We start from the raw sequence: 16466 nt of genomic DNA on the forward strand, positions 1-16466 counted from the left end.
ACAAACTAGCAAAGGAGGGGGGAAAACACAGAGTGAGGAAAACTAAGAAACAGACTCCTAACAAACTGATGGTTAGCAGAGGGGAGGTGGTTGGGGGGATGGGTGAAATAGGTGACGGGATTAAGGAGGGACTTGGACTGATGAGCACTGGGTGATGTCCGGAAGTGTGGAATCAACATATTGTACAAATGAAACTAAGAGTATACTGTATGTTAACTAACTGCAATTTATTTTATTATTATGTTAGTCACCATGCAGTACATCAGTTTTTTATGTAATGTTCCATGGTTCATTATTTGCGTATAACACCCAGTGCTCCGTGCAATACATGCCCTCCTTAATACCCACCACTAGTCTATCTCATCCCCCAGTCCCTCCCTTCTAAAACCCTCAGGTTGGTCCCTGGAGTCCACAGTCTCTCATGGTTCATGTCCCCTCTGATTCCCACCCCCCTGCATTTTTCCCTCCTTTCTTCTAACTGGAATTTAAATAAAAACTTTTTTGAAAGGTGAGTTGGTCAAAAAAATAAATAAATAAAATAAGGAAGTGAAAAAAAAATATTGTGCTCCTATCCTTAACTCTGAAATGATGATAATACATTTGGCTGTCTCTCCGGGGGTGGCAATGCAGAGAAAAGTTTGCAAACTACATAAAAAATTCATCTTGGTGTCTGGCACATGGAGTCCCAAGCTAATGGTTTGCACCATTCTGTTTACTGATATCATTTCCTTCGTCACCATCATCATCACCTTCACGACCATTTGGAGGACTTAGGGAACAGTTAAAAAGGACCTCTTTCCTGTTCTGATGGGATGATGCCAGGAGAAATAGAACTAGCATGAGACAAAAATAGAAATCTAAATAAGAGTGCTAGAGTCCCTGCCAGAACCAACAACACTAGGTCTTCATAGGGCTTGGCATTGAATCTTTGCTTTGGTCCCTTCCTGTCTGGCTATCCCAACTGTCCCCGTGGTCTGCTGAGAAGGGAACAATGCTTTCTCTCCCTGTCCCTCCTGCATTCAGTCACTCCCACTGTACTTCCTACTCACTGGTCTGTACTGTGTCTCTGCTGGAGGAGGATGGAGGATTGCAGAGCTGGCTGCCTCTCCCCTGACTGGAGCTTGGTGAGGACTGAGGCTTTGTTTCCAGGAGTGGCAGGAAGACAGATGCCAGTATGGGTGTCATCAAGCAGACGGCTCTGGGAGGAGGAGACACATGTATGGAGCCCACTGACCTGGGACTGAAAACTAAAAGACCAGAAAGCACAGGCTGATTGTTTACAGTTGAGGGCTCAAAGCACTTGGCACATAATTAGCCAGATTGGTCCATGTTCTCCCAATCTCTAAGGACTTGGCTATTATTAATTGATGGAGAGAAGTGAATGCACTGGGTTGGGGGGTGGTATCTAGACCCCCTCCTCTTCTCCAGAAGAAGCTATCTTCTATTCCTCATTTCTGACTTACAAGTTACTTATTTCATCATAAAATTCAGACACTTTTTTTTTCAACTACAAAGAGCAACACATGACTTTTATATCTGTACAGTCACTGACTTAATCAAATAATTTAGAGATAATTAGGTCTTTTATACCAGGAATCTTATTGAATTTCTATTTTCTCGTTAAAATATATGTCTCTAAGGAGAACGTTTTGTTTTTCTCTCTATAGTCCTGGTTTGGGGTTTGGAATTTGTGCATTGGAGATGTGGTTTTTTTGCTGTTTTGAAAGACAGCTCAGGTTTCAATTTTTCTGTTCAGTTATGTGTGTTATTATATTAGACAACTGTTCATTTTTACATATTTATCGGGTGACTTGATCCCTTGCTTAAATACTTCAAGCGTTGGTTCTCAGAGATCTCTACATTCAAAATGTGGATCATCTCAAGGCTTGGCTTGAAGAAAAACTCAGAGTTTTATTTCTCATTCACTGATGTGAAGAAAACTTCAGTCTTTACCCAATTAAATTGAGTGTGTAAGAAATTGTGCTTATGTATGTGTACATAAAAGACAAAGGAAATTTTTAGAGAGCCCAAATGACCAAGTGACAGGAGCATAGAGGATTGGAGAAGGAGGTGTGTGTTGAGATGTTTTAGAATTCTTGAACAGGATGAAAATCCTATTAAACTGAAGTCACTAGTGAGCTCTCATGGCCAGTTGCATGGGAGGGTGAATGGGTACACTCCTTGTTCAAAGTTGCTGTTGTGAGTGAGTTTTTACTCTGGTTCCATGTTATCTCAATGGGTGGTTGATGGAAATTATAGGGATGAGGAGGAAGAGACAGAGCACCCACTCTTGGATACCATAGAACTTTTCATTACCACAGTGTGTAGTGACACTGTTACCAGTGGGAGGTGTACCAATGGATGCCCCCAGGTACTAACAGACTTTTACCATGAGGTATCGATTTGTTTTCTCCTACCTGGTTCCAAAACTCCAGAGCTTCCACCTTCACTCAGCCTAGACATATCCTTTCTGAATCCTTCTTTGCCACCTTCATTTGTTGGGGAACACCACCTGTTTCTTCAAAAGGACCTGTCCTACTTCTTTCTTCCCCCTCATCTGTGTTTCTTATAGAGATTTTCAATAGTGAAGAGTCCATGTTCTCTGGTATCCAAGGTTATAGTATATAAAGATGCAGGTGGATAAGGGGGAAAGAGAATCACACAGGATGATCCAACATCCAGTCCCCCCCCCCTTGACATTCTATGCTTTTGCTCTCGGAACATCCTGCGAGACACTGAAACCTGCAAGTCCCTATCTCATAGTTCATGTGATTGCACTAGGGAATCAGGTCTCATTCCTAAGTAAGGACATGGAATCATTAACAAGACATTGGACTAATTTATTCACCTCTTCTGGCCATTCTTCCTCTTCCTAAAACAAGTGGCTTTGTCCCTTCAATATTAATGATGTGATGACTCATAACCCTGTTTCCTTTGGCCCTAGTTTTGCCTGCCTTAAGTCTATATTTAACTCCAGGCACCAGGGAAAATTGTGATATGGATCATGTTACATGTCACAGGTCCTACATGGCCCCTATCCTTTATCCATTGTTTTTTTCAAGGTTCCCAGAGATGTGGTCCCTGTGCATCTCCAACCTCATTCTTCACTGTTCCCATGTCCCACCTTGTGCTTCAGCAGATTGCTAAGAGCACTCTGTCCCATGCTGCTTTTTCTGTATGGACCTTTTCCCTTGCTGCCTTCTTTGCCAGATAAGCCCAGACTCAATCATCAACCTAGACAACTCCATGCCCTGCCCAGGGATCTCTTCCTCCAGGAATGCCCCACTGACTCCATCACTTCAGGCTAAATTTGGGGCTCCTTTCTGTACTTCACTTTGCAGACTGCCTTTATCTTAGCATTTAACTCACTGTATCACAATGTTAGTTTTCTGCATCCATTAATGTCTCTGAGGTGGGGTTCCTCAGGACAAAACCACATCATTAATCCTTTTATCCCCAACAGCTAACACTTAGCCTATCCCAAAGTTGCCCTTCTTGCTCTGGACACTAGAAACAAAAGAAACAGAAAACAAATATGTATTTGGTACATGAAGAAAGGGGAAAGTATAAATGACAAGTGGTTGTACCCTCCACTTTTAATTTCTAACGTCTGGCTCTAAGATAAAATGTTTCTGATGTGTGGGAAACTCTTCTTAAGATGCACGCTATTCCTCATTTCCATCACCCATTTGAATCACCATCCAGCGCCTATAGGAAATGAAATTGTTTTCCTCGATTCTAATCCAGTTGATGATGTTAATGCACACAACATACTCCAGGAAATAACCAGAATTGTGGGCATTTCCTGTGCATTCTCTGATATACTGCCCAACAGAACAGATCAGAAGGCAAGAAAGTAAGCCACACTTACTAGAGGTCAAGGGAATCTTTTACAAACTGTCATAATTTAAAGATGAGTCATGATCCTCTCACCAGAACTCAGCAGAGATGCTTGCAAACTGCTCACCCCACCAAGGGTCAGAACAAAGTTGTTCATTCTTACTTAATTAATTTGCCTCTGATGTGATCATTTTTATCATTCCAGAAACACTATCTGCTTTGGGGTTTTTGTGAGTTTTCTCTTTTTGAGATAAAATCGGCATGCATCATAATATTAGTTTCTGGTGTGCAACATAATGATTCAATATATTGCACATATAGGGGTGCCTGAGTGGCTCAGTTGGTTAAATGTCTGCCTTCAGCTCAGGTCATGATCCCAAGGGTCCTGGGATTGAGCCCCACATCAGGCTCCCTGCTTGGTGGGGGCCTGCTTCTTCCTCTCCCTCTGGAGCTCCCCCTGCCTGTGCTCAGTCTCTCTCTCTCTCTCTCTCAATCTCTCTGTCAAATAATTAAATAAAGCATAAAAAATAGCATGGAGGACATGGGGAGTTAGAGAAGAGAAGGGAGTTGGGGGAAATTGGAAGGGGATGTGAACCATGAGAGACTATGGACTCTGAAAATCAATCTGAGGGTTTTAAAGGGGCAGAGGGTGGGAGGTCGGGGTACCAGGTGGTGGGTATTATAGAGGGCACCGATTGCATGGAGCACTGGGTGTGGTGCAAAAATAATGAATACTGTTATGCTGAAAATAAATAAAAATATAAATTTTAAAAAATTATTATATATATTTGTGTATATATATATATATATACATATATATATGTATATAATATAGCACATGTAATATTTGATGAATTACCAAAATAATTCCAGTTAACATCTGCCACTACACAGTTACAAAAAAAAACTTTTTCTTATAGAAAATTTTTTAAGACTTTATTTGTTTATTTATTTGACAGAGAGAGCGAGAGCACAAGCAGAGGAATTGTAGGCAGAGGGAGATGGAGAAGTAGGTTCTCCGCTGAGCAAGGAGCCTGATGCTGGACTTGATCCCAGACTCCTGGGATCACGAACTGAGCTAAAGGCAGACACTTCATTGACGAAGCTACCCACCGAGTGAAGAGCACCACTGAGGATATGACTCAAAATTCTGTTTGTGACCTTAGTAGTGTTTTATCTTATGGTACTCAGGTTATGATGGTACTGATCTTTTGGTACTTATGGTACTGAAATGGTTGAAACCATGACACCTATGTTTTCATTAGACATTTTCACCAATATTTAATTTCATAGATGAAAGATATTTTGTCAAGCAATAATAATGTCCAGGAAGCATCTGGCCCTGGTCCTGCAGTATGTTGATGGCTCCTGGTACACTAAGCAGTAATAATTTGTTCATGTGGTTTATTACTTGGTAAGAACATTCTCTTTTTCTTCATTTTCCTTGAAGAGTAAACCTACATGCTGTTCATCCTGAAATAGTCTATCCAAATATTTGAGAGACTGTCAAATTTTCTGACCTCTGAGACATATTTATCTGACCCTTTATAGGGTTCAAGACAAGTTGGATAGATTAAGTTACTGAGGTTCACTGGACCTCATGTTCCACATTTGTTTTAGAGTGATTTTGGACCACTTTATTGCTAAAATCTAACAGTGTTCTTAACTTTTAGATTTGATGATTTTATTTTTTTTTAATTTATTTTTTATTTTCAGCATAACAGTATTCATTATTTTTCACCACACCCAGTGCTCCATGCAATTCGTGCCCTTTATAATACCCACCACCTAGTACCCCAAACTCCCACCCCCCACCCCTTCAAAATCCTCAGATTGTTTTTCAGAGTCCATAGTCTCTCATGGTTCACCTCCCCTTCCAATTTCCCCCAACTCCCTTCTCCTCTCTAACTCCCCATGTCCTCCATGCTATTTGTTATGCTCCACAAATAAGTGAAACCATATGATAATTGACTCTCTCTGCTTGACTTATTTCACTCAGCATAATAATCTCTTCCAGTCCCGTCCATGCTGCTACAAAAGTTGGGTATTTGTCCTTTCTTTTTTTTTTTTTTTTATAAACATATATTTTTATCCCCAGGGGTACAGGTCTGTGAATCACCAGGTTTACACACTTCACAGCACTCACCAAAGCACATACCCTCCCCAATGTCCATAATCCCACCCCCTTCTCCCAAACCCCCTCCCCCCAGCAGCCCTCAGTTTGTTTTGTGAGATTAAGAGTCACTTATGGTTTGTCTCCCTCCCAATCCCATCTTGTTTCATTGATTCTTCTCCTACCCACTTAAGCCCCCATGTTGCATCACCACTTCCTCATATCAGGGAGATCATATGATAGTTGTCTTTCTCTGCTTGACTTATTTCGCTAAGCATGATACGCTCTAGTTCCATCCATGTTGTCGCAAATGGCAAGATTTCATTTCTTTTGATGGCTGCATAGTATTCCATTGTGTATATATACCACATCTTCTTGATCCATTCATCTGTGGATGGACATCTAGGTTCTTTCCATAGTTTGGCTATTGTGGACATTGCTGCTATAAACATTCGGGTGCATGTGCCCCTTTGGATCACTACATTTGTATCTTTAGGGTAAATACCCAATAGTGCAATTGCTGGGTCATAGGGCAGTTCTATTTTCAACATTCTGAGGAACCTCCATGCTGTTTTCCAGAGTGGCTGCACCAGCTTGCATTCCCACCAACAGTGTAGGAGGGTTCCCCTTTCTCCACATCCTCGCCAGCATCTGTCATTTCCTGACTTGTTGATTTTAGCCATTCTGACTGGTGTGAGGTGATATCTCATTGTGGTTTTGATTTGTATTTCCCTGATGCCGAGTGATATGGAGCACTTTTTCATGTGTCTGTTGGCCATCTGGATGTCTTCTTTGCAGAAATGTCTGTTCATGTCCTCTGCCCATTTCTTGATTGGATTATTTGTTCTTTGGGTGTTGAGTTTGCTAAGTTCTTTATAGATTCTGGACACTAGTCCTTTATCTGATATGTCGTTTGCAAATATCTTCTCCCATTCTGTCAGTTGTCTTTTGATTTTGTTAACTGTTTCCCTTGCTGTGCAAAAGCTTTTGATCTTGATGAAATCCCAATAGTTCATTTTTTCCCTTGCTTCCCTTGCCTTTTGAGTTGTTCCTAGGAAGATGTTGCTGCGGCAGAGGTCGAAGAGGTTGCTGCCTGTGTTCTCCTCAAGGATTTTGATGGATTCCTTTCGCACATTGAGGTCCTTCATCCATTTTGAGTCTATTTTTGTGTGTGGTGTAAGGAAATGGTCCAATTTCATTTTTCTGCATGTGGCTGTCCAATTTTCCCAGCACCATTTATTGAAGAGGCTGTCTTTTTTCCATTGGACATTCTTTCCTGCTTTGTCGAAGATGAGTTGACCATAGATTTGAGGGTCTATTTCTGGGCTCTCTATTCTATTCCATTGATCTATGTGTCTGTTTTTGTGCCAGTACCATGCTGTCTTGATGATGACAGCTTTGTAATAGAGCTTGAAGTCCGGATATGTGATGCCACCAACGTTGGCTTTTTTTTTCAATATCCCTTTGGCTATTCGAGGTCTTTTCTGGTTCCATATAAATTTTAGCATTATTTGTTCCATTTCTTTGAAAAAGATGGATGGTACTTTGATAGGAATTGCATTAAATGTGTAGATTGCTTTAGGTAGCATAGACATTTTCACAATATTTATTCTTCCAATCCAGGAGCATGGAACATTTTTCCATTTCTTTGTGTCTTCCTCAATTTCTTTCATGAGTACTTTATAGTTTTCTGAGTATAGATTCTGTGTCTCTTTGGTTAGGTTTATTCCTAGGTATCTTATGGTTTTGGATGCAATTGTAAATGGGATTGACTCCTTAATATCTCTTTCTTCTGTCTTGCTGTTGGTGTAGAGAAATGCAACTGATTTCTGTGCATTGATTTTATATCCTGACACTTTACTGAATTCCTGTATAAGTTCTAGCAGTTTTGGAGTGGAGTCTTTTGGGTTTTCCACATATAGTATCATATCATCTGCGAAGAGTGATAATTTGACTTCTTCTTTGCCAATTTGGATGCCTTTAATTTCCTTTTGTTGTCTGATTGCTGAGGCTAGGACCTCTAGTACTATGTTGAATAGCAGTGGTGATAATGGACATCCCTGCCGTGTTCCTGACCTTAGTGGAAAAGCTTTCAGTTTTTCTCCATTGAGAATGATATTTGCGGTGGGTTTTTCATAGATGGCTTTGATGATATTGAGGTATGTGCCCTCTATCCCTACACTTTGAAGAGTTTTGATCAGGAAGGGATGCTGTACTTTGTCAAATGCTTTTTCAGCATCTATTGAAAGTATCATATGGTTCTTGTTCTTTCTTTTATTGATGTGTTGTATCACATTGACTGATTTGCGGATGTTGAACCAACCTTGCAGCCCTGGAATAAATCCCACTTGGTCGTGGTGAATAATCTTTTTAATGTACTGTTGAATCCTATTGGCTAGTATTTTGTTGAGTATTTTCGCATCTGTGTTCATCAAGGATATCGGTCTATAGCTCTCTTTTTTGGTGGGATCCTTGTCTGGTTTTGGGATCAAGGTGATGCTGGCCTCATAAAATGAGTTTGGTAGTTTTCCTTCCATTTCTATTTTTTGGAACAGTTTCAGGAGAATAGGAATTAGTTCTTCTTTAAATGTTTGGTAGAATTCCCCCGGGAAGCCATCTGGCCCTGGGCTTTTGTTTGTTTGGAGATTTTTAATGACTGTTTCAATCTCCTTACTGGTTATGGGTCTGTTCAGGCTTTCTATTTCTTCCTGGTTCAGTTGTGGTAGTTTATATGTTTCTAGGAATGCATCCATTTCTTCCAGATTGTCAAATTTATTGCCGTAGAGTTGCTCATAGTATGTTCTTATAATAGTTTGTATTTCTTTGGTGTTAGTTGTGATCTCTCCTCTTTCATTCATGATTTTATTTATTTGGGTCCTTTCTCTTTTCTTTTTGATAAGTCGGGCCAGGGGTTTATCAATTTTATTAATTCTTTCAAAGAACCAGCTCCTACTTTCGTTGAAGATTTGATGATTTTAAATAAATAGGATAAATGAGTGTCGTCCCAGAGACCAATGGACAGGGGTTGATCAACATTATTAACTGTTGCATGGAATGAATAACAGAATGTAGGATTCCTAAACTTTGTAATGTTACGGCTATTATGCACAGCACTTCACTCCAAGAAACAAAAATAGTAGAGAGATTCTATAGTCTATCTAGTGCCTATTTCATAGTCACTCCCTGCTTAAATCATCTAGCTGATGAGTTGGCAACATGGTAGCAAGAAATCAAACAAGTGCTTCAGAATTCTTACTCCTGGGATTTTCCCAAGACTCAGTGCCTCAACCCCTTCTCTTTGGTCTGTACTTGTCCATGGACCTGGTCACCGTACTTGGGAATCTGCTCATCATCTTGGCCATCAGCTGTGACTCCCACCTTCACACCCCCATGTACTTCTTCTTCTCCAACTTGTCCTTTGCTGACATAAGTTTCTTCTCCACCATGGTCCCTAAGATGCTGATGAACATCCAAACACAGAGCAAATCCATCAGCTATGCAGGCTGCATCACCCAGATGTATTTCTTTATGGTTTTTGGAGGTATGGACACTTTTCTCCTCACTGGGATGGGCTATGACCGGCTTGTGGCCATCTGCCACCCCTTGCACTACCCAGTCATCATGAACCCACAGCTCTGTGGCCTCCTGGTTCTCATGTCCTGGTTCATCAGCTTGTCATACTCCCTGACCCAGAGTCTGTTGATACTACAGCTTTCCTTCTGCATCAACTGGGTAATTCCACTCTTTTACTGTGAACTTGCTAAGGCTCTCAGACTTGCCTGCCCAGACACATTGGTCAATCATGTCCTGCTATATATAGTAACTAGCCTTCTTGTTATCATTCCCTTCTCTGGGATCCTTTTCTCCTATACCCTAATCACCTCCTCCATCCTGAGAATCCCATCAACTAATGGGAAGTACAATGCATTTTCTATCGGTGCATCTCACCTGTCTGTGGTTTCTTTATTCTATGGGACAGGCCTTGGTGTGTATCTCAGTTCTGATGCATCTTCCTGGAGGGGTATGATTGCCTCGGTGATGTACACTGTGGTTACCCCAATGCTAAACCCCATTGTCTACACCCTATTGAACAGGGACATCAGGAGGGCTCTACAAACAGTTTTGGGGAGAACAATCTATGTTCAGTGATATGAATGCTTGTCCTGGGTTTTTTAACTGACAGGAACAGCAGCAGTGGTCTAAAAAAATTCTGCCTCTTGGTGACATTAAGTTTTACACCCATCCTTCATAAGTGACTTTGCTCAGAATTGCTTTGTGAGTCCCTTTTCTGAATGTATCTTAACCTCTTATGTTGACTGCTCTGTTATCCTCACTCCTACTCTCCACATCCCCTCCTTTTACTTTCCTATTACTACACCTCAGCTTGGATTTCCAATCCAGTACCAATTTAAGTACCTAATCAGAATAGTTGCATGAGGATTATGAAATAGTGCATTTTATCAATAACTTTTGCTAGTTCCTTTACAGTAAAGGCTGCAGTAGGTGTCTAGAACACAGGAGTGAAGTGGGAAAAAAAATCTTTGCCCTCATAAAGCATAAATCCAGGATCTCAGTTTCTCTGATCACATTATAAGTCCAAACAGACTATATACACTGAAGGATAAATTATTTATTTGGTTACTAGCAAGGTTGAACTTTTCTCCATATGCTTATTGAGAACATTTCCAAACAACTCTGAGTTTGGGTTTCTAGACTCCTTCAGCTTTTCAGTGGGTGCCTCCTCCCTACTGCCCCCAGGGAGACACTGAATGAATGAATGCTCCCATTCCTCTTCTTTCCTCGATATTACCCATTCCTGAGCTTAGTGTTGGGTTTGTAATTCAAAGAATATTATGGGCCATTTCAACTACCATGGAACTGGTTTTAAATTTTCTCAAATAAATGTTATTAGTAACAACGTGTTCCACACTGAGTTCCTTGTGAAGCAGACAATTAGAAAACAATTAGCACACAGGATGTTTACCAGGCAGTGCTCCTGGAATCAACAACTGGTCAAGGGCAGATGTGTAGTTAGGAATTTGGCTTCCTCTAAAGAGAGAGTGTCCCAGCTCCCAGGGGTAACTTTTAAACACCTGAAATTTCCCAGTGATCTGGAGTGATTGACTATTTATGGAGGGCCTCATAGACCACAACTCATAGCTTAGGCTAATGAAATGGCTCAGGATGAGTGTTGGCCATGCCAAAGAGACCAGCCATGTGATGAAAAGGCTGGAGCTTTGGGGAAAGAGATATCAGCCCAGCCTTAGGTAGGAGGCTGGAAATTGAGCTCAGCCATATACACCATAATTCAAATAATTATATCTACATAGCAAAGCCTGAATAAAAATTTTGAACACTGGAACTCAGATGAACTACCTGATTGGTAACAGTCTTTGAGTATTGTCACTGATATCGACCCAGGAAAAGGTAATGGGTCTGAACTCCAAGGAAAGAAGACAACAAAAGCCTTCACATATGGGATGTTCTAGACCTTGTATTGTGTATATCTCCCTTTGGCTGAATCTAATTTGTATCTTTTTGCTGTAATAAAACTGCAATCATAGTATACTGCTTCTTGAGTTCTATGAGCTATTCTAGTTCGTCATCAAATCTGAGGCAATCCTCTCAGTTTGAATCATTCTAGCAAATCATCGAATGTGAAAAAGTTTCCAAATTTGTATTCAACTGGTCTGATGTGAGAGTGGACCTAGAGACTCCTGAACTGGTGACTGCTGTGAGAGGGGAGGGCAATCTTATTGTCTGGCAAATTCTTTACAACAAGGAAGAACACTGGAAAAAGTCAAGCCAAACTGAAATCTATCAAAGACCTCCAAACCCAGCAGGGAGCCCTGGAGTTAAGATGATGTCTTAGAGTTGGCTGGAATTAGGGAAAAGGGTATAAATGTTTACCCCCCCCCAAATCAAACAGTTATCAGATGTGGTTTGCCCCAGGAAGGAGGCATGATCTTGCCAAGGCAGATCCCTACAGTGGTTGATTGTAGAGGGCTGAGAAACACCCAACATTTGAAGCAAGATGTCCCTTATTTCTGACAGGAGATCTTTGTTGTTTTTGTTGTTGTTGTTGTTTAATTTTATATTTCTTTTCAGCATAACAGTATTCATTGTTTTTTTAAATTTATTTTTTATTTATTTTCAGCATAACAGTATTCATTATTTTTGCACCACACCCAGTGCTCCATGCAATCCGTGCCCTCTATAATACCCACCACCTGGTACACCAACCTCCCACCCCCCGCCCCTTCAAAACTCTCAGATTGTTTTTCAGAGTCCATAGTCTCTCATGGTTCACCTCCCCTTCCAATTTCCCCCAACTCCCTTCTCTTTATATCCCCATGTCCTCCATGCTATTTGTTATGCTACACAAATAAGTGAAACCATATAATAATTGACTCTCTCTGCTTGATTTATTTCACTCAGCATAATCTCTGCTGTTGTTCTTTTTAAGATTTTATTTATTTATTTATTTGACAGACAAATATTACAAGAAGACAGAGAGGCAGACAGAGAGAGGAAGGGAAGCAGGCTTCCATCTGAGCAGAGATCCTGATGTGGGGCTAGAACCCAGGACCCTGGGATGATGACCCCAGCTGAAGGCAGATGCTTTAACACAATGAGTCACCCAAGTGCCCCTGTTGTTGTTTTTAATTGTGGAAATATTACATAAAATTTGCCACCTTAACCATTTTCAGTGTATAGATCAGTAGTAGTAAGTACATTCACAACCATCACTACCATCCATCTCTAGAACTTTTCTGTCCCATTAAACTGAAACTGTCCCATTAAACCCTAATGTCCCTTCTCCATCCCCCAGCTGCTGGCTCCCACCATTCTACTCTCTGTCTCTGTGATTTTGACTACTATAGGCCTCTTACATAAGTGGAAATATACAGTATTTGTCCTTTTGTGTCTAGTGATATAACTGGGGAGAAATTAGATGGAATAGGAAGGACAATCATCAGGAAAATTAGGATCACCTCTGTTCTGGTAGTAACTCTCCCATCTATTCCTTGGGAATTGTACACCCCAGTTTTCCTAGGGAAGTTCCAGGAAACTTGATAACTGTTTATTCAAACTCAATATTAATAGTGTCTCATTTCAGCTTCAGAGGGAAATTCAATAGTTATCCTATTCACCCAGAAATCTGATCAAGATGGGACTCTGAAAGGCCTAGTTAGTTGAGCATCTGATTCTTTATCTCAGCTTGGGTCTTGATCTCAGGGTTGTGGGTTCAAGCCCCATGTTGGACTCCATGGTGGCTGGGAAGCCTACTTTAAAAGAAATATGATCAAGATCATTAAGGCACAAATATGTATTAGATGTTTTGGACGTTAAGGTAGGATTTAGATCCTCCTAACAAATGGTGGTGAGGGGGGGTGTGGAATCAAAGTTACGCTGAAAAGAAATAAAAATAAATAAAACTGGGGGCATTGTGTTATCTGATTTCAAGCCTTATTACAAAGCTGTGATCACCAAGACAGCATGGCACTGGCTTAAAAACAAACACATAGACCAGTGGAACATAGTGGAGAGCCCAGATATGCACCCTCAACTCTAAGGGCAAATAATCCTTGACAAAACAAGAAAAAATATCCAGTGGAAAAAAGACAGTCTCTTCAATAAATGGTGCTGGGAAAACTGGACAGCTATATGTAGAAGAATGATACTCGACCATTCTCTTACACAGTACACAAAGATAAACTCAAAATGGATGAAAGACCTCAACATGAGACAGGAATCCATCAGAATCCTAGAGAAGAACATAGGCAGTAATCTCTTCAATATCAGCCACAGCAACTTATTTCAAGATAAGTCTCCAAAGGCCTTTTATCAATTTTGAGTTTATCTTTGTGTATGGTGTAAGAGATTGGTCGAGCTTCATTCTTCTACATACAGCTGTCCAATTTTCTCAGCACCATTTATTGAAGAGACTGTCTTGTTTCCACTGTATATTTTTACCTGTTTTGTCGAAGATTAATTGACCATAGAGTTGATATCCAGGATCTATAATGAACTCCTCAAACTCAACACACATGAAACAGGCAAACATATCAAAAAATGGGCAGAAGATATGAACAGACACTTCTCCAATCAAGACATACAAATGCCTATCAGACACATGAAAAAATGTTCATCATCACTAGCCACCAGGGAGATCAAATTAAAACCACATTGAGATATCACCTTACACCAGTTAGGATGGCCAAAATTAGCAAGACAGGAAACAACATGTGTTGGAGAGGATGTGGAGAAAGGGGAAAACTCTTCCACTGTTGGTGGGAATGCAATTTGGTGCAGCCTCTCTGGAGGACAGTATGGAGATTCCTCAAGAAATTAAAAGTAGAACTTCCCGATGACCCTGCATTGCACTCCTGGGAATTTACCCCAAAGATACAGATGTCATAAAAAGAAGGGCCATCTGTACCCCAATGTTTATAGCAGCAATGGCCACAGTCGCCAAACGGTGGAAAGAACCAAGATGCCCTTCAACGAACAAATGGATAAGGAAGATGTGGTCCATATACACTATGGAGTATTGTGCCTCCATCAGAAAGGATGAATACCCAACTTTTGTAGCAACATGGACGGGACTGGAAGAGATTATGCTGAGTGAAACAAGTCAAGCAGACAGAGTCAATTTTCATATGGTTTCACTTATTTGTGGAGCATAACAAATAGCATGGAGGACAAGGGGAGTTAGAGAAGAGAAGTAAGGACTCTGAAAATCAATCTGAGGATTTTGAAGGGGCGGGGGGGGGAGGTTGGCGGAACCAGGTGGTGGGTATTAGAGAGGGCATGGATTGCATGGAGCACTGGGTCACTGGGTGTGGTGGAAAAACAAGGAATACTGTTATGCTGAAAATAAAAATAAATAAATAAATAATTTTTAAAAAAGAATGTACATGGGGAGTTAGAGAGGAGAAGGGAGTTGGGGTAAATTGGAAGGGGAGGTGAACCATGAGAGACTATGGACTCTGAAAAACAATCTGAGGGTATTATAGAGGGCACGAATTGCATGGAGCACTGGGTGTGGTGAAAAAATAATGAATACTGTTATGTTGAAAATTAATAAAAAATTTAAAAAGAATGTATATAAGCTCCTTTATGGCTAAATAAATTTATGTAGTGCTCATAAAAGATAATAATAATAATAAGGGAGTTAATTTTTGCTAAGAAAAAAAGAGGAAAATAACATGCGGCACTGGGGTGGCTCAGCTGTTTACTCTGCCTTTGGCTCAGGTCATGATCTCCAGGTCCTGGAATGAAGCCCCACTTGGGCTCCCACCTCTGCATTTTCCAGTTCTATGAACCCAGAAAGACTAAGACAAATGCTGATATTAGAATATTCTGCTGATCATCCCCCACAGTGCCCTCTTGATGTCCTTATTCCTCAGGCTGTAGATGAAGGGGTTCAGCATAGGGGTGACCACAGTGTACATCACCGAGGCCACTGCACCCTTCTGGAGGGAGGGGGAGATAGATGAACTGAGGTATACTCCAAGGCCTGTTCCATAAAACAAGCAAACAATCAACAGGTGGGAGCTACAGGTAGAAAAGGCTTTGTACTTCCCACCTGTGGATGGGATTCTCAGAATGGAGGAAACAATTCGTGTATAAGAACAAAAGATCCCTGAGAGGGGAACACCACCAAAGATAGCACCAATAAAATACATTAGTATGGTGTGGATGGAGATATCAGAGCAGGCAAGGTGGAAGAGTTGTGGTGCATCACAAAAGAAATGATGAATTTCCACATTTGTGCAGAAGGTGAGTTGGGACACCATCAAAAAATGAATCTGAGATTCCAAAAGGCTGCCAAAAAATGACATCAGGACCAACAAGCTACAGAAGCATGGGTTCATGATAACTGAATAGTTCAGTGGGTGACAAATGGCCACAAACCGGTCATAGGCCATCACAGCCAGGAGCAGATTGTCCAAACACCCAAACAGGAAAAAAAAGGACACCTGAGTTAGGCAGCCTGCATAGGTGACAGACTTGCTGTGTGTTTGAATGTTCACCAGCATCTTGGGGATTGTCGTGGTGCTGAAACCAATATCAGCCAAGGACAGGTTGGAGAGGAAGAAGTACATGGGCATGTGGAGGTGGGAGTCAGAGCTGACAGCCAGGATGATGAGCAGGTTCCCAAGCAAGGTGACCAGGTACATGGACAAGAAGAGCCCAAAGAGAATGGGCTCCAGTTCTGGATCATCTGAGAGGCCCAGGAGAAGGAACTCTGAGACAGCTGTTAGATTCTGTGGTTCCAGGCAGGTGGGACACCTCTCAAAAGAGAAGAGAGTGTTGAATAAACAAAACAAGTATAGAGACACCCAGCTAAATGCACCTATTTTGATTCAAGCAATTTGCGCTTCCCAGCGTACATCCCAGTACCTTCAGCAACATTTCTCAATTGTAAACTCTTCTTAGAACTCTTTCCTTACTGCTGTCTGAGCTATTTACCTGTTTCTATATTTACCCACTATGAAGACATTGA

At 41.0% G+C, this 16466-nt stretch overlaps 2 protein-coding genes across 2 annotated transcripts; one reads left to right on the top strand and one right to left on the bottom strand.

Moving 5' to 3' along the window:
* Positions 1 to 9169: 9169 nt before the first annotated feature.
* Positions 9170 to 10102, top strand: LOC309857813 (olfactory receptor 7D4-like; the record flags this gene model as incomplete). The annotated part of the gene is made up of 1 exon (XM_082750579.1): positions 9170 to 10102. One exon carries the CDS (start codon positions 9170 to 9172, stop codon positions 10100 to 10102), a length of 933 nt encoding a protein of 310 aa, XP_082606705.1.
* Positions 10103 to 15309: 5207 nt separating this feature from the next.
* LOC309857820 (olfactory receptor 7E178-like) lies at positions 15310 to 16230 on the bottom strand (the record flags this gene model as incomplete). The annotated part of the gene is made up of 1 exon (XM_082750584.1): positions 15310 to 16230. The coding sequence occupies exon 1, from the start codon at positions 16138 to 16140 to the stop codon at positions 15310 to 15312; it is 831 nt and encodes a 276-aa protein (XP_082606710.1). The 5' UTR covers positions 16141 to 16230.
* Between the last annotated feature and the right edge of the window lie 236 nt (positions 16231 to 16466).

This window comes from Mustela nivalis, assembly GCF_964662115.1.
Source record: "Mustela nivalis genome assembly, contig: HAP1_SCAFFOLD_1318, whole genome shotgun sequence".
NCBI classification, from domain to species: Eukaryota; Metazoa; Chordata; class Mammalia; order Carnivora; family Mustelidae; genus Mustela; species Mustela nivalis.